This window comes from Botryllus schlosseri, chromosome 15 (genome assembly GCF_051294905.1).
Source record: "Botryllus schlosseri isolate E-star chromosome 15, Bs_hap1, whole genome shotgun sequence".
NCBI classification, from domain to species: Eukaryota; Metazoa; Chordata; class Ascidiacea; order Stolidobranchia; family Styelidae; genus Botryllus; species Botryllus schlosseri.
The window spans coordinates 20,201,784-20,223,783 of record NC_137250.1 but is presented as its reverse complement, the minus strand read 5'-3'; the positions used below and the strand labels follow the sequence as shown (position 1 = coordinate 20,223,783).

General features: G+C 40.1%; 3 protein-coding genes and 1 long non-coding RNA gene across 4 annotated transcripts in view; 3 read left to right on the top strand and 1 right to left on the bottom strand.

The window, feature by feature from the left end:
- LOC145457454 (uncharacterized) overlaps positions 1 to 8,464 on the top strand; it is a 63,382-nt gene extending 54,918 nt beyond the window's left edge. The window contains exon 2 of the long non-coding RNA XR_013920878.1: positions 7,810 to 8,464. This is a non-coding gene — a long non-coding RNA (uncharacterized LOC145457454). The remainder of the gene's footprint in view (positions 1 to 7,809) is intronic.
- The window catches only part of LOC145457449 (epithelial membrane protein 2-like), a 417,463-nt gene that overhangs the window by 391,178 nt on the left and 4,285 nt on the right, over positions 1 to 22,000 (top strand). Inside the window, exon 2 of the mRNA XM_080335675.1 lies at positions 20,620 to 20,822. Within this exon, the coding sequence (XP_080191801.1) occupies positions 20,627 to 20,822 (196 nt within the window). The 5' untranslated portion in view covers positions 20,620 to 20,626. The remainder of the gene's footprint in view (positions 1 to 20,619; positions 20,823 to 22,000) is intronic.
- On the top strand, positions 509 to 4,509 carry LOC145457448 (uncharacterized). Its single transcript, XM_080335674.1, has 2 exons — positions 509 to 2,509; positions 3,232 to 4,509. The coding sequence occupies exons 1-2, from the start codon at positions 2,314 to 2,316 to the stop codon at positions 3,393 to 3,395; spliced, it is 360 nt and encodes a 119-aa protein (XP_080191800.1). The 5' UTR covers positions 509 to 2,313; the 3' UTR covers positions 3,396 to 4,509.
- LOC145456869 (uncharacterized) lies at positions 16,229 to 18,892 on the bottom strand. Its single transcript, XM_080335004.1, has 3 exons — positions 18,616 to 18,892; positions 16,626 to 18,325; positions 16,229 to 16,578 (listed from the first exon to the last, which is right to left on the bottom strand). Exons 1-2 carry the CDS (start codon positions 18,780 to 18,782, stop codon positions 17,884 to 17,886), a joined length of 609 nt encoding a protein of 202 aa, XP_080191130.1. The 5' UTR covers positions 18,783 to 18,892; the 3' UTR covers positions 16,229 to 16,578; positions 16,626 to 17,883.

The following is a 22,000-nucleotide window of genomic DNA, read 5'->3' as shown; positions in this document are numbered from 1 at the left end:
GAGGAAATATAAAATCAAAATTGAACATTTCGAGCTTTCGACGAAGCAAAAGCAGCGATAATATCTTCGAAATGAAGTTTTTGAACGTAGTCTCTTCTATAGAACGAATATTGGAAAGAATATTGGCCTGGTGTAAATGACCATTGTAGTCGAAAACACCACGAATATCACGAACAGCAACGGCAACAAATTGACCGCGTCTACAAGGATTACGACAGAGCCTTATAAAGTGTGATTTGTGACAATAGAAATGTATTATTATTCTTTAATCACAGTAAAACTGGTAAATACGCACAAAATCCGGAAAGCAACCCATTTTTACTGTTATTAATACGATTATAAATCAAGCAGAACGGTGTTTTAAAACTACTTGTGATGCCGGTGCCAATAACTTCGTATTAGCGTAAAATATTTTGGTAGTAAAATTTCGTCATCTCAAAATACAAGTGAGACGTAACCCATGTTCTGGAACGCGTGACGCAAGTGAGTATAAGGTCACACATAAGACAATTCATACTTAACGGCTTACAATGTTCTGTACGCGTTAGCAAAACCTGTCATCCCAGGAAGGCGATTCTGAAGGGAATGAATGGAAAACTATAGGATATGCTGTTTATGCCATAGATGTCAGTCTCGAACAATATATGAAGGTTAGAAACACTTTACCCGCCATGGGCGTTGTCAACGTCTAATTTGACGAAATGTTCACCCCACGCGTAATTACGCGTTTGAACATTCTTAACGGTTCATAGGTTTCAAAAAGCATCACGTACGGCGAGTCGTTTGCTGATGCGATTCATGTTGGTGTTTACGAATTCGAGATCTTGGCTTGTACAGTGTTCATATCAACAAAATCGAATGCCATTTGTAGGCTACGTCTCGGCCTTTGCGTTAGGTTTTATAGGTAACATATCCTTGTGAGATAGCTCAAGTATGCTTCGTTGATGGAGCGAAGCACTGAAAGTTGTTGCATTAAACTGCCTTTTACGGCGTGCATCAGATATCGTAATCTGGGGCTTGGGTACGAGGGATTCCAGTATGTTTTGGTCAAACGTCACGATCGGAACGTATAGTAGAGCCAATAACGTAACGTACGTTTGATATAATGCCTATACTGTGTACTGTACGATTACGCTGCAGCGGACAACAATATTTTTGGAAAACTTGTTCAACAAAGATGTTACAACTTACGACAGATTTAGCAGCAAATCGAATGTTGAGAGAGTGAGATGCATTTCTTTGTATATAGAAGTAGCATACAAGCAACAAGGTGAAAGAATAATTGCAAGCCACTAAGATGGAGTTATCACATGTCCTGCTTTAGAATGATTTGTCCTCCCTTTCAAGAAGTCTAAAATGTCTGCCGAGGGCGCCCAAATGTTTTATTTTTAAGCAATTCATTCTCCTTCATAGCGTTGAGAGTCAGTCGATCGTGCAGAGATGACTAAAAAAAGCCATAGACTTGGATTCTGGATTTCGACGGCAAGGTTGACTAAAAAAAGTCAACTCGAACCGATTATGTATAGGGACGTCGGGTCGAGTCGGAAAATGATCTTTATTTATAACTTTTTATTTTAGTCAACCCATCAATATTAGCAATAAAATTTCAAAATTTCCCGTATTAATGAATGCTATATCATCTTTTGTGACTTGTAAAAAGTGTCCTATTTTTCGGAACTCAGAATATGGTAACCTTTCACTAAGTTATCATTCAGTCTATGATAGCAAGTGAGTGATACGATCTTTCAAAAGTCGACTTGTCCGATCACACTGCTTTTAAGTTATAAAAAATAATAATAATAAAGTGTACTGCCTCGAGCGTATCGACACGTATGGCAATTTTCCCCATATAAACTCGGGCGTAAAAAACGCGATGATCAGCATGCTTTTTTGATTGCCTGTAACAAAAGGTCAGTAAACTATAGAATTACCAATACTGTGAATCCTAAATTATTTCGGTAAACACTCCTCGAAAAGTAATTTCCATTCCTCAGCGCAAAAACGCATAATGACATTTAGATATATTTCATAGAATCTCAAGGATCGGTGGCACGCATTGCTTCCAAAAACGGTGTTGCATCGTTTAGCATTGCAACGTGTGCAGCGAATCGAATGATTGTTATTCGACCAAGCGGAAGCTAAATTGCATCGCTGACCGTATTGAGCGGTAGAACATGCAGCGGACGTTAGGCCGCAAGTAAAGGAACATTTGAATGAGGTCGCCTCCATTTTTACTCGCTATATATACTCCGTGTTTAGTCTCTTCGAGATATTGCAGGTAATGCAACGTGGCATCTCATTTCCAGAACCAGTATGAAATTTCCGAGTGAACCTCACGAGCTGTGCTCATGGACATTGATAATATTCACACTGTCCACCATCTTATTGGACGCAGTAGCTTTGGCAACACCTCGATGGATTTATTCAGACGCGTTAGACACCGAATATGGACTTTTCGAAAGATGTGAAATGTCAAGCGATTTAGAAACCTGTCACGGACACACAAACGGTACCGTTTTTACCTTTAAGATACTCAATTAGTTTTTTTTATTATGATACGTTCTGTAATGAACGAATTATGGATATTAATCGCCAATAAAAGCGGTAGCGGTACTGCTGATGCCCTGAAATATGTACTGTTCATGTTGCTATTTGTTGCATTTATATATGATTCCGAAATCAATATCTATATCTCAAACCCAAATCCAAATCCGATCAGAATATCATATCATGTCCGCTAACTCGGTAATGACCAGAATTCTTCACAATTTTGATGTAAAATCAACATTTTTGCCAATTCTATGCCAAGATTTAAGTTGACATTAGCTTTAATATCATGCCCGATCCGATTCGAGCAAAAACTACGATTCGTATCTCAGGCTGGGAAAAGCCGAGTACCTTAATGATTCCATTCTGAATTGAGCATTTGACTTCGAGTCTATAAGTAATCGAACATCATCTATTATGACGTCTCGCCAGTATGAATGATGCGGAAAGTGCAAATATATTAACTTTTTATCGGACTACTCGAGAAAAATCATTAGAATTAATACTCGACTAATTATGTCCAACCCGACACAGACCTGCCAGGAACATATAGGTTTATCAAGTACGCCCTCCAGACTTTCAGTATCATTTGTGACGCGGATCCTGCTTGCATTGCCACGATCCAGCACCGCAAAGACCAAAAGGTGGATTCCAATCTGTTGCATGTAAATTTGTTCGTTCCAGTGCCCGACTTTGTAAATGCAACCCGGGCCTTTATGATCATCGGGAGTCTTCTCATTCTCGCTGTAGTTCCCCTCACTTGCATGCACGCGTACGGGAGTTTGAAAAGAGGACACCGTATTCTCGGCATCCTGCTGGTGATAACAGGCAAGGGACAGTTACGTTAATGTACCTGAATTCCGCAGTGGAGTCCGTGCTCAACACAGGGTTGTATTTTAGGTATCACGTTTCTGATCGCGTGTTCGATATTCACGGCAAAGAAAGCGGATTTCAATTTGAACCCTTCTCACTTCGGATATTCGTTTTGGATGGCGTGGGCGGCCTGCATTACAACGATTTTGTCCCTTCCATTAGCGATACTCTCGAAAAAGACTATTATTATAGCATAGACCGCTTTCCAACATGGTTGATGTGATATAATGCTGCCAAACCAATGCTCGATTCGAGTCCGAGCTATATCAGAACCCGCAGAGATATCGGTATACACCAACTCCGTTCGATAATTACCAACCTATTTGACGACGGTATAACTTCTACAAATGATCTAATGATCTTCACTCAGTGCCATTGGATTGCTCGACGAGGACCACTTCTTCGTGAAAATGGTGAAATGATCTGTTGGTTCCCTTGACTGCAATGACGCCTGTAGGACAGGATGTTCGAGGTCCTTACTCAGCCGAAGTTTAATTGTAATCCGATCAAGTTTTATGTGTCATATATATTCGAATTACCGTCACCATTAGTGTTTCTGGTTGATATGTCACATTTTGTTATCAGAAGCCTTCATCGGAAGAATATGTTGTAGCCTATCCTTTATATTGGTAATGCTCAAAATTAGGATATCTGTCCGGGCCTACTTACAAAACTATATACTTATGTTAATGTTTGATTAATTGTGATCGTGATCGATTTAACAGAACAGTAGCAACTTGGCTACTGCAATTTCCTTTATCATGTTCAATCCGTTTCATACGTGACTCGAAAGATAGTTAATGATGGCGACTCGGCCTGTTCGGTGCTTTGCCGCTGCAAACGACTTGTTAAAACTGCCAAATTACCAAATCCGTTTCCTTCTCATTAAAATATAACTTGCGTACTTTTTCTCTGTGCCTAAGTGGCAGATATCACTTCTTTTATTACTATTTCAGTTGCATCAGTAAATAGGCTAATGTGGCCCCGTCAGCATAGCCTACCACCTCAATGTCAAGTACGGGGAATATTTGCTAATACATATTCTTATAAACGCTCTCCAGTTAATGCAAGTAAATCGATACGACGTTCGCTCTGTGACATTTTAGTACGACATGTTCGTAGTTCATACCATCCTCTATGACAGGGGTGCCTAACTCGCGGCCCGCGGGCCGCATGCAGCTCGCCAGGTGTGTTTTTGCGGCCCGCGACCGGCTTTCAGAATTTGGAAAATATTTATCATTATTTTATTTCTAAATGCTCGAAATATTTTACTTTTAAAATCTTGATTGTTTTCGCAAAGATTTATTCCCTCGCTTTCAGTATCACCATTCTTCGCTATAAAAGGGCTTTGGCATTACTAACAGCGCGCTCATAAAAGGCGACATGACAATGAGACTGAATCCACCTAGCCAATACGCTAGCAATTATGAAGTCATGGTCAACATAATGTAGTGGCTATATCAAACAGTGGTCCTCAAAACCTCTATATTGGCAAAATAGTTATTAACCTAATTTTTATTTGATTTTTACATTAGGAATATTACGGGGCAGTTTCGCTTCACTACTGCTACTATGATTCACATCGACAGAATGACAGTCTCAGATGAAATATCCTACTGTGCAAATTCAGTTTAATTGCCAAATTGCCAGTAACCACTGATACAAACATATTGCTGTTTAGAGATGTTACGTTGGGGATTGTGAAAGTTGGAACAGTAAGGCCAATCAGCGTGCCTTCGAAATGTTTGCAAAAATCCATTTTTCCTGTGATATACATATCCAGTATCCACTATTCCAGAACAACAATAGAATGATATTATTTTCAAGAAAAGTAATTTTTTTTGGCTGTTTATTACTAGCCTACAGTTCATATTTGCACAAGAACGTTGCACGGTTTATTGAGATAAATTTGAACTAAAAAGATCGAGAATCACTGACCTCATGGATCTGCTACGTTCGCGACCGACAGAGCATCTCCAAGCGGTATCGACACCAGAAATAAACGGCGTATTATCACCATCCAGTCGCAGTAAAGCGCGGTCAGATATTGGGTGTTAGACAACAACACGCTACATCAGTGATTCTCAAGCTTTTCGACCTCGCGGCACCCTTCGGAAATGAAAAATTGTTCGCGGCACACCATCATATCGGTTCTGAACTTGTTTGGTTTACGGCAGACAGACTGCAAGAGTACATTATTACATTATTACTCGCCGGAATACAACACACTGATTGATGAAACAAGGATGCAGGCTGAAGCCTTAGAAACATAAACGGAAATAATATTACAACACTCTTCACTGCGATCAATCAACGTCTTGTGCAATACTGAATTCAGCCTTCTATAGGCACGCGATATTACCGGTAGAGTGAACTCGAGGGGGTTATTTAGGGCTGGGAACAATGATTCGAGTATTCTCGAATCTGAATCGAGTATTAATTTTAAGGATTCGAGTCGAGTGGTAAAAGACGATTTTTTCGAGTACCGAAGTTATACGATCCTCGCAACTGGAAGTTAATTTAGTAGCGATAAGTATAGTTTTGATACTATTTTCCACTAATGAAGCCTAGGAACCCGTTGGCCGTGTCGCAGCATACGAGACATAGCACAAAGCTACCAACGTTACTGGAAATAACACATTCCCGAAGTCATGATCATCCCACAACATTGTTAAGAAATTCAATGAAATCGGTATGGTCGAAAAAATACCAACGCATAACGCAGGCAGTGTATTCTTTGTGGTGGCATAAAAGGTACGCATTTGAACTTTGGCATAGTACATTCTGCGGTGACATAATAATGAGTGATACTCGAATACTCGACTCGAAGCGTAACACGTGATTCATAATCGAATCAATCAAGTACTCGATTTTGCCCAGCCCTAGCTATTGATTGCGGGCATAACATCAATTTTGATTTATCAAATGTACAAACTTCACATCAAGCTCGATTTAGTATATTGATCGTTTGCTATATATTAGAATTGTTTTGCGCATAATTTCAAAATTACGAAGAAATCGCTAGCGGCACACTTGCGAGACGTAAATGGCACACTGGTTGAGAACCACTGCGCTACATTGATATAGTTATAGTCTAGTGCCTTTTCACCTTTGGTAATAGCTAATCAGGTGCCAGATATTAGGTGTTGACATTACAATCGTGCGGCCCGCGGCGTCAATCAAGTTACGAAAGTGGCCCGCGACCTAATTTTAGTTGGCGACCGCTGCTCTATGATTTGATTGCAGTGTGCGCTCTATATGGAATATTGTCGAGCATATTGCCAGATTGACGAGGTGCGCGCGGGTAACAAACGTAGACGATCGAGATTTCAGATTTTCTCCCGGCCAAATGCATGCACGTAGTTTCCCCAACGTGCCTGATACGAAAATGTATGATTACGAATTTCAAATTTACGAAAGTGAGTATTATAAATTTTACTAGACTGTGGAGTAGACAGAACAGTATCAACTCATGACTAGGGCTGGGCAAAATGATTCGAGTACTCGAATCTGAATCGAGTATTAATTTCAATGATTCGAGTCGAGTAGTAAAAGACGGTATTTCGAGTACTGAAATTATACGCTCCTCGCAACTGAATGATAGTTTACTAACGAGAAGTATAGTTTGGATAATATTTTCCGCTAAGGAAGCCTTGAAACCATGATTGGTCGTGTCGCAGCTTCCGAGACATAGTAAAAAGCTACGAACGTTATTGGAAATAACATATTTCCGAAGTCATGATCATTGATCATCCTACAACAAGGGTCGGAAACCGACGGCCCGCCAAGCGAAACGTCCGGCCCGCGACATAACAAATAGTTATCACAAGAATACGGCCCGCCGTTTCACTATAGAGACTGTAGTGACTAGTACTATAGTTTCACAATGCTTTTTAATCTGCAGTGCCGCACTGCTTGGAAAGAATGCGGTATTGCTATGATATAAGTTTCCTACATCGTATTAGTCTATTGTGACGCCATAAAACGAAGGCGGTTGAAGTAGGAGATGAAGATTGTCTGTATAGAGTAGAATAGATCAGTGCTTATCAATCGGGTGTATCTCGCAACCGAAAGTGTACCATACTTTTCAACGGGTTCACCGATGGGGTGTGACAATAAAGGTGTCTTTCCTCTGCTTCAAAAACGCTTGGAACATCTCAGACGCAATGACAAAATCTCAAACTTACACTGTTTAATTACAGATAACTAGCCTCCGTAGGTTAGTTATCCATAGTTTAATTCCGAAAGGCATTGTGCGCCAAGACAAAAAACCTGAAGTGTTTTGGCCACAATGATGAAAACTGTTAATATGATTTTGTCTCACAAACTGAATCACCAACATTGTTACGCCAAATATTACTAGAAGCATAGAATCAATATGGCGATTAGGGTTAGTTCGGATATCAATAATTTTCACTATCCGGATAACGGATATATCCGGATATTTTGGAATTTATCTAACCGGTTAACCGGATAATAACTGCTAAGTGAGACAATCGATTTCATTAGGTCTGCATGTAAAACGGATCGCAAAATCATTACCCAGTGTTATTGTAGAGTACCTACCTACGCGCGCAGTATGAGCGAATACGAGAAAAACCACACAAATTTAATGTTCACTGCTTCTGCAATGCCCTCTTTATAAAGCACAGATGCATCAATTGTGGGATCCTGTAGCCGGGACCGGAATTTTGTAACAAAGAGTCCACGCTCATTGAATGCTTTTTCAGCTTCCACAGAAGTGGGCTGAATAGAAAGCAGCGCTTCGTAGAGAGTCAAAAGGTTGGCAGGTCGTACGCCGGAAACTTCAACGGCTTTACATCCTTTTGACCATCCTTATGTTTAGGTTTGGAGTACTAGAAGGACGACTAGCTGATACTGAAATTGATGCCGACATGATACCTCGCTCTAATTCGCGTGATCAGGCACGCAGCCAGCCGAAAATGTAGGGGGATTGAAATAAAATCAGGGGGTTTCGATTTTTTTTTCGAATTAATCATCAGCGGAAATCAATTACGCTTGCACGCACGCACATTTTTGCGAACATTCGATGTCATTCAGTTTCACGGTGTCACTCTCAGAATCACTAATTAGAATACACTTAATGGCATATCGTCAACAAGCCATCGAGAGATAGGAGCCAATGCATGCTGGGTCCGAGATGGTTAGGCCAGCGATTATATCGTTCGTAGGCCTATTGCAGATGCGATTGTGTAGGTCAACGATAATATCGTGAGCACCAAGCCAATGAAGATGCGATTGTGCCGGCCAGCGATGGAATAGTGTGTACACTGCACATGGCCTATTGCAGATGTGATTCTTCAATCCAGTGGGACTATCGGCTTGTTGAAGACGCGATAAATCAGGCCAGAGACGATAGCCGAGCGCGCGGCAATCAATGGCCTAATTTAACGATCTTCTCAGCAGGAGATCGCGTCACATTACATTGTGCAATGTGTACAGACGCATCTCGCTAATTGGCAACACGCTTCTCGTTAATCGGCCGCGCCAACACTGAATACTACTTATTGAAGCTTACTAAAACGTGTAAAATGCATTAGCAACGGTTCTTTTTTATCCGGTTAACCGACAGAAAAATATCCGGATATCAGATAGTGAAAATACCAGCGGTTAACCGGTTAACCGGTTAACCGGTTAACCGTTATCCGGATAATCCAACCCTAATGGCGATGTATTGTATATCTGCCATGTTCGCGCATTAAGTCGAACAGATATGCTTGCACGAGTCTATGAACTGAGAAATGAAATAGCAACTTTCCTCGAAAATACAAATATCGCCGACTCGTAATCTTATTATCGAAAATGGGTATCTAATCTTGCTCTCCTGGTACATTTACCGTCACATCTGAACAAACTAAATTTTCAACTTCGGGGGGAAAGCAACTGAATACATCAGATGTTGAGGCGCATTCGAAACAAATCTGCGTCTCGGGGAATTTCAACAGTACAAAGAAAATTATGCTGACCTTTCTATACTGGAGGAGAGAAAACCTACTACCAACGCTATATTTGTAACTGTGATACGAAATTTAATTACTGAACATTCACCCGCTTTACCGACATTCCTTCTATACAAAATAAATTCTGGATACTCAGTACTCATTTAATGTGGACACCAATAGCATTGCCTTAAAATTTAAAATGGGCCTTTTTGAAATACGATGCAGTTGGATTGAATGACAAATTTCATACAAAGAGCATATCGCTACATGACTTTGATAAAGAGTACGCTCTTGAAATTTATCTTTATACCAGCTTGTCCAACAATGCAAAAAGACATTGCATCGATTTATGGTAGCACGTACGCACGTGAGCAATAGTTTTGAACAATAAAATTCACGAAGAGCAAGCTAAGATCACGTATTTCGGAAACCCATTTAGAATATGGTCTGATTCTTGCTTCATCTGACTTGTTATCAGAGGTTGAAAACCTTTCACAAAGCAAGCTGCGCCAATTGTCACATTTATTCTGCGTTGTTGAAGTGTAAATACTTGTGTTTTACGATTGGTATGACGGAGATTGCAGCAATGTAGTATAATATACCGAAGTAAGCGTAAAATATATTATTAAGAAAAATTCCGGCCCGCCAAAAAGTTGCACACTCGAAATTTGGTCCGTGACCAGCAAAAGGTTGCCGACCCCTGTCCTACAACATTGTCAAGAAGTGCAATGACATCGGTATGGTCGAAAAAATACTAAAGTATCTTTAATGTGACGGATAACAGGCATTGTGTTCACTGTGGTGGCATAAAAGGTACATATTTGAACTTTGACATAGTACATTTTGTTGTGACGTCATAATGAGTGACACTCGAATACTCGGCTCGACTCGAAGAGTAATACGTGATTTAGAATCGAATCACTCAGGTACTCGATTTTGCCCAGCCCTACTCTACTCATGACCACGACTGAAACGATGACACTCTGAGGACACCGTGCGCCAACTTGTCATCTCAAGATACAATCAATTGCAGATAGTAGCGATGTATGGAAAATTTCCCCAATCAACCACCTTATCACCATTCACGTTCACGGTCACAGCACAGTTTGGATTCTATGAAAAATCTGCCAATAATCTGGATTGGTAAAATGGGAATCCAATCACTGACGATTCAGAGATTATCGTAGTTTCGGGCACTGGCAGTAAGATAGACATTTCGGCTCCACAAATTCGGTTCTTCTATTCTCGATAGACTCAGGGTGTGCGACCAACCACTTTGTTTTTCAGACGATGTGGTGTGCTAAATCCAGCATAAACGATATCAAATTGATGGATTAATGTCCCAGTTCAATCGCCGTCTTTGTCCTACAGACAGGGCATGGTATGGTATGGAATGGAATGGGAATTTTCCATACTCCATACCCGCCAAATCGTTCCATACCATACTTGGCAATTTTCCATACCATAGCAACATTCTTCCATACCCTATTTGATACTTTTTCCATACTTTCGCGACTTACCCGACCTCTCAAGTGATATTCTAATTTTTGTTATGTGGAAATGTTGCGGCGTTTTTATTCTAATTATCTTGGATGACATCATCCATTTAAACAGCCCTGATGCACCAATGATATGCACAGTTTCTTTATATCATATGTCGTCAGCAATGTATGTTGCCTAATCGTCTATGACGGAACGTACAAAGGCCTTTATAGGCCTACACACGGGATTATTTGCAAATCACAACAGAATCGCATGGCATGTAAATCTAGTGTGGTAACGGACTCCTAGCAGTAACATCATCTACAAAATTACATAAACCAAAGGTATAGTAACATTAGAAGATTGGTTCCCAACCCTTTTTTCTTTACTCTCCACAACTTGAAATCCATATTTCCGCCCTTTAAAATTGCTCCCTCCAGTAAAATTTGGTCAGACTTTGGTCTGTAAAGACTTGCTATTTGTGAAAGTCAAGATCCCAGAATTGAACAGCACGCAATGAAATGAATGAGCAGTGAACTGGTGACCGTACAGTGTACACTGTACAGTGTACACTGTACAGTGTACGTACAGTGTACACGCATTGTTGCGCCCCCGTCAAATGTATGCGTAAGCCGGCGGAAAAATAGGAAGGGCTTGAAATATTTCCAAATGTAGCGAGGTAGCATCAATTTACATGTGTAAATGCCAAACAATGCATGGGCCAGATAAATTTCCTGCTGTTAGATATGACCCGCCATAAGCTACACTTTCGCACGCTAAATAACTCAAAAGAAATATCTCGTTTCGTCTGTCACAAGTCCAGCTATGCTATCAATTAGGGATTTCGCGATCTACCTGAATATACATATGAACTATTATTATAACGAATCAGGTGATTTCTATCACACCATTTCGCATACAACTGAAATAACAACGTATATGCGGGAGATCGCGTGCCGCTGTCAAGTCAATTCTCGCTAATTGGAGGCATTGATAATACGAATCGCTGAATTGCAAATGAGATAATAGGCCTAAATATTAGAGATACGATCAGCCTTTCATACGGACGTTTAATAAACAAGGTTAATAACGTAAAGACCCTAAATCGAAACCACTGCATTAGAATATATCTTAGAATATAAATTTACATCCCTACAATCATTTTGAAACAGCGGAATAAATATCTATTTTTCCCACCAATCTGTGGGCCACACATTAGATTCGTTAGGCAAGATCAGGATGTCTCTTCTGTCATCATAGATAACCAAATTTCAAGAAGTTTAATGGGTGTTGGAGGCCGGCATATCGTAATGGCTCTCCAAGACACGCTATATTTATGTTTGAATTACACTGATAACTTTTCAAGTTCAATAAATTGATAAAAACATTTATATGATATTTAGATTTGATTTAATTTAAATATTACTTATTAATATTAGCTTCCTTCATATGCGCGTAGCGCTACTTTGTTGTCTTAAAATAGATGTCGACCGGGGTGAGTGAGTGATAAATCGCAATTTGAGATATGAACATAGACATAGTCGGCGATTTTCTGAGGTTTGCAATCAATTTGACAAATCGAAAGTAGGATCACTGCAATGATTCTGGCAAAACTGGCTAAGTATGGAAAAGTATGGAAGTATGGAAATAACATTCCATACCATACTCGGGAAATTTCCATACCATACCATACTTGCACTCTTCCATATTCCATACCGAAATTTCGTTCCATACCACACCATACCATACCATGTCCTGCCTACAGAACACGAAAACTTCTTCACTTCGAAATCATCAGTTCAACCGCAGTTACATCATTTTCAAATATTGTCGCGAATCTATCCATAATATCAGTAGGATGTACGCCAGGGCTGTTCAAAAATAACTTTTTTTTACCGGATTCCAGCCATTCACTGATTAAATTGTCAGGTTACCCTAAAAAACGATGCACACCAAATTTGGTTCAATTCTAACAAGTATAGGACTCCGCAGATCCAATTAAAATTTTTAATTTATTAGGGAAAATTAAAACAAAAAATTTTCAAATTTTTCTGCCAACCCAATGAAATTGTTGAGCTGTCATCAACGACGATGCAAAACAAATTTGACTCAATTCCGACCAGTAGAAGCGGAGTTATGTGAGTTTTTCGATGATAATCCGAGAATTATCCTTGATAGGTGGATAATCCGAGATTTATCAACGAAAAACTCACATAACTCCTCATGGAATAGTTAATCTTACTTATACCTTGTACCCTCGACAATACGTTTCACATAATACCTGGAGTTCAGTGGATTATAAAAAATATTAAATTATCTTTAATGCGGTGTAGAACTAGCACTATTTTATTTGTGGTCGCGTAAAAGGTATAGCCTATATTACTTAATGTAATCACGCACTCCTCGTAGGGCTTATTCCCAGCTCACTGACCCCGGAATCCTTGGAATTGACGCTCACCGCCATATTATTTGACCAACGTTTGAACGATAATGTATACGCTCTGTCACGTGAAAGGTTGCCAGGACTAATAATGAGAACCTCTGTGATCTTTATGTTCTGCGACTCCAGTCCAGTTCTGCTACCGGGGTAACTGATGACAAACCGGTTCGCCAAAGAGACTGCGATATCGTTGATTTGACCACTGCAATCTCTCTCCCCGAACGCTTCCATGCGCACTATATGTCAGAAAGATGTTACTATGGCATCAAATTTAATCGTGCAATACAGGCGTGAGTATTGAACGAGACAGCGTCGTGGTACGTTACACAGCTACAACACCAATGGGTTGCGGATTCGAGTCCGACCGAGGTCGACTCCGATATTCCTACCTTGGTGTTGGAGGTTTATCTTGGCTCCTATGCTCGCCTCGTGATCCACGCAAGTGGTGTCTCATATAAAGCTTAAAAGTGGGCCGTGCTACAAGTCAATAAATGCTGAATCATATTATAGAATATCAGCCTGGTGTAAAATGACCAATGCTGTCGAAACACCATGAATATCAAACAACAACAACAGCAACTGGCATGAGAACTTTTCTGACCAGCACCAGCAGGCCCCAACTTTTCTGTGCGTGTTAGCATATCCAACACACACGACATCGCGCCAAGTAGACTGAATATTTTGTGCACTGAATTTGGCCAGTATTTCATGTATTTCATGATCGATCTGATGCGGTCGCGACCCAATTTTATACCATTGACGACCAATACCGCGGGAACTATTGCTGCAGTATGTAGGAATTATGAAGCTTAATCATAAACGGAATACATTTTAATTATTACAGTTATACCGTTTGCTTTATCCATTTAGGTAAACAAGCAAAATACCGGGCTAGTGAAAACTGACAAACTTCTGACAGTAATTGTATAAAATTTATATATAATTCCAGTATAAATCAGGTGCGAATCACAATAATTTACTGACTGTAGCCTACCTCATATAGATATTGGAAGTGAGCCTTCGCAAACCGCAACGACCAGTCGCGGTCTTGATCGGCAGTTGAAAACCATGGCTTTGACGAGAATGCTGACGCGCTTATTGCGATTGCGATCGTTCCAGTCTTCTTCACAATCAGTGCTCAGCTCGACCCACATTACTGTGTCAAAAAGCTGCCGAGTTCAGCCTTGGCGACCAAACTGAGCTTAGTATAAATGGTAGTACGCCATGATTCAACTCACAGTTTGCATATATCTGGCTTATCTATCCTCCTTCTGTTGTTGAGCAAATGCAATCAACAATAGTTGCGACTCATTAAACCAACGTATAGGTGCGATGTCGCCAGAGTCAATATATGCATAAATCACTGTCAAGTTTCAGTGTAATGTTGTGTGACGAAGGGACTTGTGTTTGCAATGCTACAGTGTGTCAATTAGGGTTGCATTTAAAACAAAAATCAATTTAAAATAACCACGTTTAAAACAAGGCCCTGGTTTAAAACATGCTTCTTACTAAATTTTAATTTGTTTTTAGTAAGCCACGACGTCACGAATATTCAATTGGGACGTCATAGTCGATTGTCATTTCCAATTGAAAATATATCGAGCAAACATAGTTCCTTTGACGAAATAGGCTTGCAACCCCTGTAATAAACCAACCAAAAATATTATTGTCCAGGATTAAATAGTCATTCAGCATTTTTACGGTCGGCGGACATCATAATCAGAACATTCAGTCGTTACTATTTCGAGGGTTCCAAGATTCTATATCGTCTATATGTCGGCTATATCGGGTGTAAATCGTCCGTAGGCTCACACTACATGTTTTTGATTAGTATTTACACAATTATGGCATAATGATCCAACTTGAAGAAACACTGTTTTGTTTTTTTAAAAGGTCTTTGTTTAAAAAACCACTTGTTTTAAATGCAATCCTAGTGTCAATATAAGCTAATATCGCTCGCAACCATGAATGAATTATACTAGGAACTGAATGAAAAATGTGTTCTATCGATTCCTATGTTACTATGTCGTACATTCAGGTTATCTGTGTAGGCGGCTATGAGCTTTTTTCATGGGATCTATGAATTGTATTTGAATCATCATCTCAATCTACTTCACCATATATAAACAAAATTGAATTTAGTGGCAAGAAGAGTCGACAGCCCGATAAAGCTTTAAGAAAGATGTATATTGACCAGATTGTCGGTACTTCTGAAATAGGTTTGTACTATACTTACTCTTGTGGCTGTGTTTTGGGCTAGTTTCACTTCTACTTAACGATTTTGTAGGCAGAACTACTACTTTTTAGAAATTGAGGTTTCCAAAGTAGAAAGTAATTTTGGCGTAGATTCCATTCACGAGTGTGATTATCTTTCTAGATTTAGATAGGCCACGTAAAATAGCCCTACATCCCCGTAACTAAATCATATATGGAAAATTGCATCGATTTGTAGCGGTATTAGTTCTTTTGCGTTAGTCGTGAAGATATTTCAAATGTGCCTTCGATCGACTAAATCTACTTTTCAAAACTGATTAACCGAGTACTTTTCCAATCTTTATTTTCTTCTTCAACTTGCAATAGTCTTGACATGCATTATAAAACGCTACTTGTACTGCTACTGAGTACAAACCATGACTACCTTGACCCCTCTGCCGACACACAGTTGTATGCCACGCAGTTCTACGGAACTTTATTCATTACGAAAATTCTATGATAATCTACAAGATTTTTGGTCACTTTAGAAGTTCGCTGTACCGTGATATCTATAGTATAAGCTCATGCCGTCCAACACCAACTCTCTCTCTCTCTCTCTCTCTCCCACAACACTGCCAGCCTATTTCCCAAATAAGGTAGAGCTGTCAAAAGAAACCAAACATATAAAATTCTATTTAACATAAAACCGAATTGTGCAATACATGGTGATGGGCACATTTACAAAATTAACCTATATTGTCGATACAAATTTGAGTATCACTTATTGGCTAAAGTACCCAATAAAGTGAACTTCGAAATGCGCGATGTATATGTAAAAGATAGCACGAAGACATTTTTCAACCAATTCGAGTTCTTCGTAGTATTTTAATGCTCCGCTATAGGCTCAGGCTGTTTCGACGCGACACTCCAATGCCAATGAGTGCCGATTTCCACGCGACGAATCCTGTCTGCTTAACTAAATCTGCTTTATGGACTTACGTATCAGTCTTGTATTCAATCACAATCAAGCAATCCAAATCGAATAATTATAATGTAAACTTCGGTTTTGCTTTGAGAATACTAAGATGCAATGTGTGTGACTTGTTCAGATGAAAAATATAACCCACTGATTATGATATTGCAAGCGTGAGATTCGCAATAGTGCCTGCTCGTCCTTTGCGCGATGGAATGGAGCGCGAGACAACAGTAACGAAGGCAATTTATAGCACAAGCGAAAAGACAATTAAAACAGTAATCAAACAAACTGAATAAAAGCGTACAATTACAATGATTAAAAATCCGAATACAAACAAGGACAGTTAAATTGCAAACTGATTCCTCTAAAAACGTCATCAAATAATGGGTAGAAAAACACGAGCAATCGCAAACCGCGCCGAATAGACTTCGTCATCCCCGCCCAAATTTTGGTATTGAGCCCCCTACAACCTCCTTCCCAATGGGCGAATCTACAACTATCAGAATAACGCGGTTTGTTGTTGTCCGGGTAATAAGCCTATGTGTGTGCGTTTAGTTACGCAAAGGGCGAAAAAACATCATACCAAGGTTTGAATTATGTCTATAATATTGGTAATTGCATTATTGCTTATAATTTTTCATCGCCTCGAAGTCAACCCAATCAGATTTACTGGTAGAGCTAAGGGAGGTGCTGACTTCAGATAGCAAGCGCAGGACTGTTACGTGCCTATGGACAATTGACAATATACATACAGATATATTGTTAGTTTCGGCCAACATGCGGTTGTAACTTCCGGCCAAGGTTTTATTTGGCACCACACTTCGCGAAGTCGCATGTTGGTTGAAACTCCAGAAGTCTTGGTGTGTCGTGTAGAGGTAATGGACAGTGCTGAAAAGCTCATTGTTTTTATAAATCATGCTTATGTTTTTGGCGCTACGGGTACCCATATTAAAGCAGACGATTGATTAATTACGCTAAATCGCATGAAGCGCGAAGGAAATTTGGAAGTTGTACGAAATCTCCAACAAAATACTCCATAATTTATGGTGATTTGCGATATAATTTTCAGCCCACCCTTCGAGCTGGTCCCTCGGTGGGCCGCAGCAGTTACGACTCTGGGCTCAGGGTATGCGTCCAACCATTCGATTATCAAAACATATGGTGTTCTATATATTAGAAGGATGTGCATGGGGAAGCTATACGAATCCTCAAGTTCATGTATCCGTCAAATTGCGGCATCTAGGCTGCATAATTTAGCAACCTCTTCGGTTCGATAATATTTGATGTGGTGTGCTAAATAAGGCATAGAGAAGATAATAAATCAACAGGGCCATGGTCAGTTCAATTGCCGTTTCTGCCCTCCAGAATATAACAACTTCTTCACTTCGATATCATCAGAGCAGTCGTAGTCAAATTATTATCAAATATCGTCGCAAACCGCTCAATTGTATCAGTTGTATACGTTTGCTACCCAATACCTTCCCTGTTATGATGACACAACCATCCGACATCAGACCAGAATTCGCCTCTTGTGATAGCAAGCAAACAGCATCTTTATATCTGTGTAAATGGGCCATTTCCCTTACATTACCACGAGTTATGTGTTTAGCAGATTTCAGTTCATCAAAAATTCCGTACGCAAGGCAAGGAAGATGTCCGGATAGCAGACCCCTGCGAACGCCGTCCTCGTAAGCAAGTTGCATGCATTTGTTCAAATACCTCGCACCGATACCATTGCTAGCAAATTCAGGGGCAACCGCGTCGAATATGCCGTACATGTAAGAAAATCGCATCGCACCAGCCGACTCTCGTACCTTGTCGTGGATACATTCTTCGATCCAGGCATCGTATCTGCAAAATTAAGAAGAATAAAATGTACTACAAATTTTGTCACAAATAGCCTACTCGGGATAGATTTACTATTCTTATCCACAATAGGCAGGTATAGAAGTAAACAATCAATAAATATAGGAGAAAAGGATGCGTATATCAGCGAAGCGAAAGAGCGCTTTGCGTCTGCCCCGCATGTGAGACCGCTACAGCGGATCAAGACTAACTCAGTGATCAACATGACTCGGCTTAAAGTTCGACACCGGATGGAATCTCAAAATAGTTCAAAATATTTCGGACAAACATCGTACTCGAAATTGATATCCGTAAGTTCTTCTGATTCTCTTTCCATCGTCGTTTTGTCGACTATTGACGGACTTTGACGGTCGTAGATTAAGCAAGCGACGTATGCGATTGCAACAGATCCGTTCAATCTCTTCGTCTTCACGCAAGCTAATGCACCTCTTCCTTTCGACATTTCTGTCTGTAAAATAATTGTAAAGGCGTCGCATTTCGGACCACCACAGATGCCTATTGGTGTTAATATAAGGAATCATAAATCGACTGCAAGTTGTATCTGATGAATGTACAAGATATGAAATAGTTTAAGGCCTTGCATGTCGCCAACAACGCAAATCGATACTGACATGTGCACTTGTGCAGGTATCTAAATGGCTGGCGCCGAAAAGTCCCGTCCTTGTTATCTGCGACCTGCTCAGAATAATATTGTCCCGTGAAATAGTTCGAATTTGGAATGTCACGATTCTGTCCAAGGGAACTTTCTTGTTCTTCGCTCGACTATAGAAGTGAAATGCACACATATTGTTGATAACATTAACATTAGCGATTTGGGCTCGTTCGCAAATCGATAGCTATGAGGAAAGGGTGCGCGCGTGCGTCTATATGTATCGTATGCATGAAGGGTAGTGATTAAATTGCCCATAGAAGAATAGACGGATCTAGAGGGAGCTCTACTTGAGTCCTCGAGAATTGTCGGGCAAAAATAGGTCTACTACACCACTAGTATACAAAAGGCTATGGGGTCGGTATTTTTTACCACCTACTACGACTTCAGGCATTTTCAATATTTTCTTGTGAGAGTGTTAGTGATGGATCAAATGAGTATATTCTACAATAAGTTTACGAAGAGTTAAGATCTCGGTGTCAGCCCGAGGCGGGGAATTTCCAACCGACAGGCGTATTTGACAAGTACATCCGCATTGCAGTCAATCGATTGGTATTCTAACTGCAGTATTGGCGCACAGAACGAGACTAAATGTAACATCAGCATTCAGGTAGATAGGAAAACTGCGTCATAGTCTACCTATACAAAGTGTTTAACTTGTTTATCAATAGCCTAGGTGAGTTCTTCGTGATTCGATAAAAGTACAAATCAGGAAATAGTAGCAAGATGTATAAATAATGTTACTAATCTGTCGATGCGCAGTCTTCAGTTCAGTTAGACACTAAATTATTGCACCCGCAGTTTGATCACCTTCAGAGGCTTATCATGCCGACGGAATACTATAGGGAAGTGCAACCTAATGGCCTACAAATGTAAATCCAATTTCGTTGTTTAGGATACAGATTATCGAGTACATTTTGCTTTTAAAAAATCTCGCTGGATTCCTATAAATAATCTCGCTGGATTCCTACTCAGTGAAAATTCTATCACATTCTGCTTGGTGTAGTATAGAGCAATGATTCCCAAAATGTGTGCCGCCACAGATTTTCAGTTGTGAGGCGAATCGTTTCGGAATCTTCTAAAATAACTGCATGTATAAATACTTAAAATAAGGCATGCAGACAAGGATATGCGACTTTGATTCGCTTTCCGCTCTTCATGAATCAACTCACGAATGAAAAATCATATCTTTAACACGAGCATACGTTCTCTTGAATTGCACTGCTACATTACTTCCCAAAATTTGCTGCGAACAACTTTAGATGTGAAGTAAATCCAAAGCAATGAATGAAGCATTCTTTCTGCAGAACAAGAACACCTCATCGATTTACGAAACGACCCTTTGATTAATAACGCTGCTTCCACGAATAACAGGATGAATTGCGGCTATCTCTTTTCAAATGCTATTTTATGATACTTATATTATCTCAGTTACATTGTCATGTCTATGCAAACACGGTTTTTCTGTTTTGAATGAAAATAAGACCTAGAAGTATTTTTGAGCATTTCTTTTATTGTGACGAAGCGAAAATGTATAACGCCACGATGCAAAAGCCTCTTTTCGCTCCCTGGTTACGTCTGTGAGTAGGCCTATGTCTCGTATTCTTTAGCGTCATCTCTGTCATTTCAGATCTACTATGTTGAATAGGAGACGGAAATTTGGTCTGGTTACATTTGTATTAGCTGTAGTGGCAACATCTTTCGGTATTATAGCGCTTGCGACGCACACCTGGGTAACTGCAGTTCTTTTCAATACGCAAGAATACGGCCTATTCGTAACGTGCCCCCCAGACCCTGATTTGGGAATAAAGATCTGCAAACGCCTAGAAGATGGTAAGTGAAGCTCAATTACTTATATATATCCTTGTTCCACGCGAAATTTATGACCACGGTACAGTTCTTAATAAGTACAGTAGAGTATGCTGAATCTCGGCTCATTTTCTCATTGTATGTAGTTTGTAGAAGCTGCTTTAATTTATGAACTACACAAGCATATAAGTATGTTTCCAAGAAGAGTCGATATGGGTCAATATGGTCAAGATGGCTCGTTCGACGAAAATTGTTTCCAACCCGACTGGTTTAAACCAGTGGTTCTTAACATTTTTTCCTCCAGCGCCCCCTTTAAAAAATTATGGTGCTTCAGCGCTCCCCACTTCATATTGTAAGGACTGTAATAAAGACAATGGGAGAGAGGGAGGGTCGTTACAGCACTTCGTCAGCCCCCTAAAAAAACGATTGTCTTGGGCACCCATAGCGGGATAAACCAAACTCATGAGGGCTTCGCGTGATTTCGATGGCCATCAAAGTTTATTTGGCCTGGTCGCCGTAGGAGCCAAAATTTTCTATAACGCATGAATGACATAGGTCAGGGGCGGGCAACATACGGCCCGCGAAGGGATTTTGTCCGGCCTGCGGACAGTTTTCCGTTATACATGATAATGTGGCCCGTGGCCCCAGTCTTCCGAGATTCCCCACTACTTGCTTACTACGTCAAAGTTTTAGTGACTGTATGTGATTATACACATGTAAGCGCAGTGAGCGCGAGCGTAAATTCGTCGAAGCGAGAAGACCTCCATTATCGGCATTTACGCTGCATTCCACCCTAATGTCATTTGTGGTAATCATGGTGTTTGTCGACTACAATGGTCATTTACACCAGGCCGATAATTCTTATTTTGGATTCCGTAACCGTCGACTTGTAGCACGGACACTTCTAGGCTTTTGTAAGACACCGCTTATGTCATGGGTCGCCAACTCAAAACGGCAGAGGTGGTCAGTAACGAAGTACTTCTACTTTTTCGAAGTACTCATGTAGTTTTTCTCTACTTCTGGTACTTACTCAAGTAGATCTGATTTTCGCTACTTCTACTTCATAATATTTTGTGATCTACTTACTTACTTTTCGCTATTTTCAGTTTGTCAAGTAGAAGTAGTTTAATCCTCCGAACGGGAAGATAGCCTGAGGAGTTTCAGGGCTGTTTTCACGGAGCATCAACATTTAATTTTCATAA

What these genes read in the sequence shown, in the direction of transcription:
- LOC145456869 (XM_080335004.1), bottom strand. Translation starts at nt 18,782, where the DNA reads ATGTCGAAAGGAAGAGGTGCATTAGCTTGCGTGAAGACGAAGAGATTG. An exon ending in CTTACGGATATCAATTTCGA is followed by an intron (nt 18,326 to 18,615) that starts GTACGATGTTTG and finishes TTAATTTTGCAG; the next exon opens with ATACGATGCCTGGATCGAAG.
- LOC145457448 (XM_080335674.1), top strand. Translation starts at nt 2,314, where the DNA reads ATGAAATTTCCGAGTGAACCTCACGAGCTGTGCTCATGGACATTGATA. An exon ending in CTGTCACGGACACACAAACG is followed by an intron (nt 2,510 to 3,231) that starts GTACCGTTTTTA and finishes TGTTCGTTCCAG; the next exon opens with TGCCCGACTTTGTAAATGCA.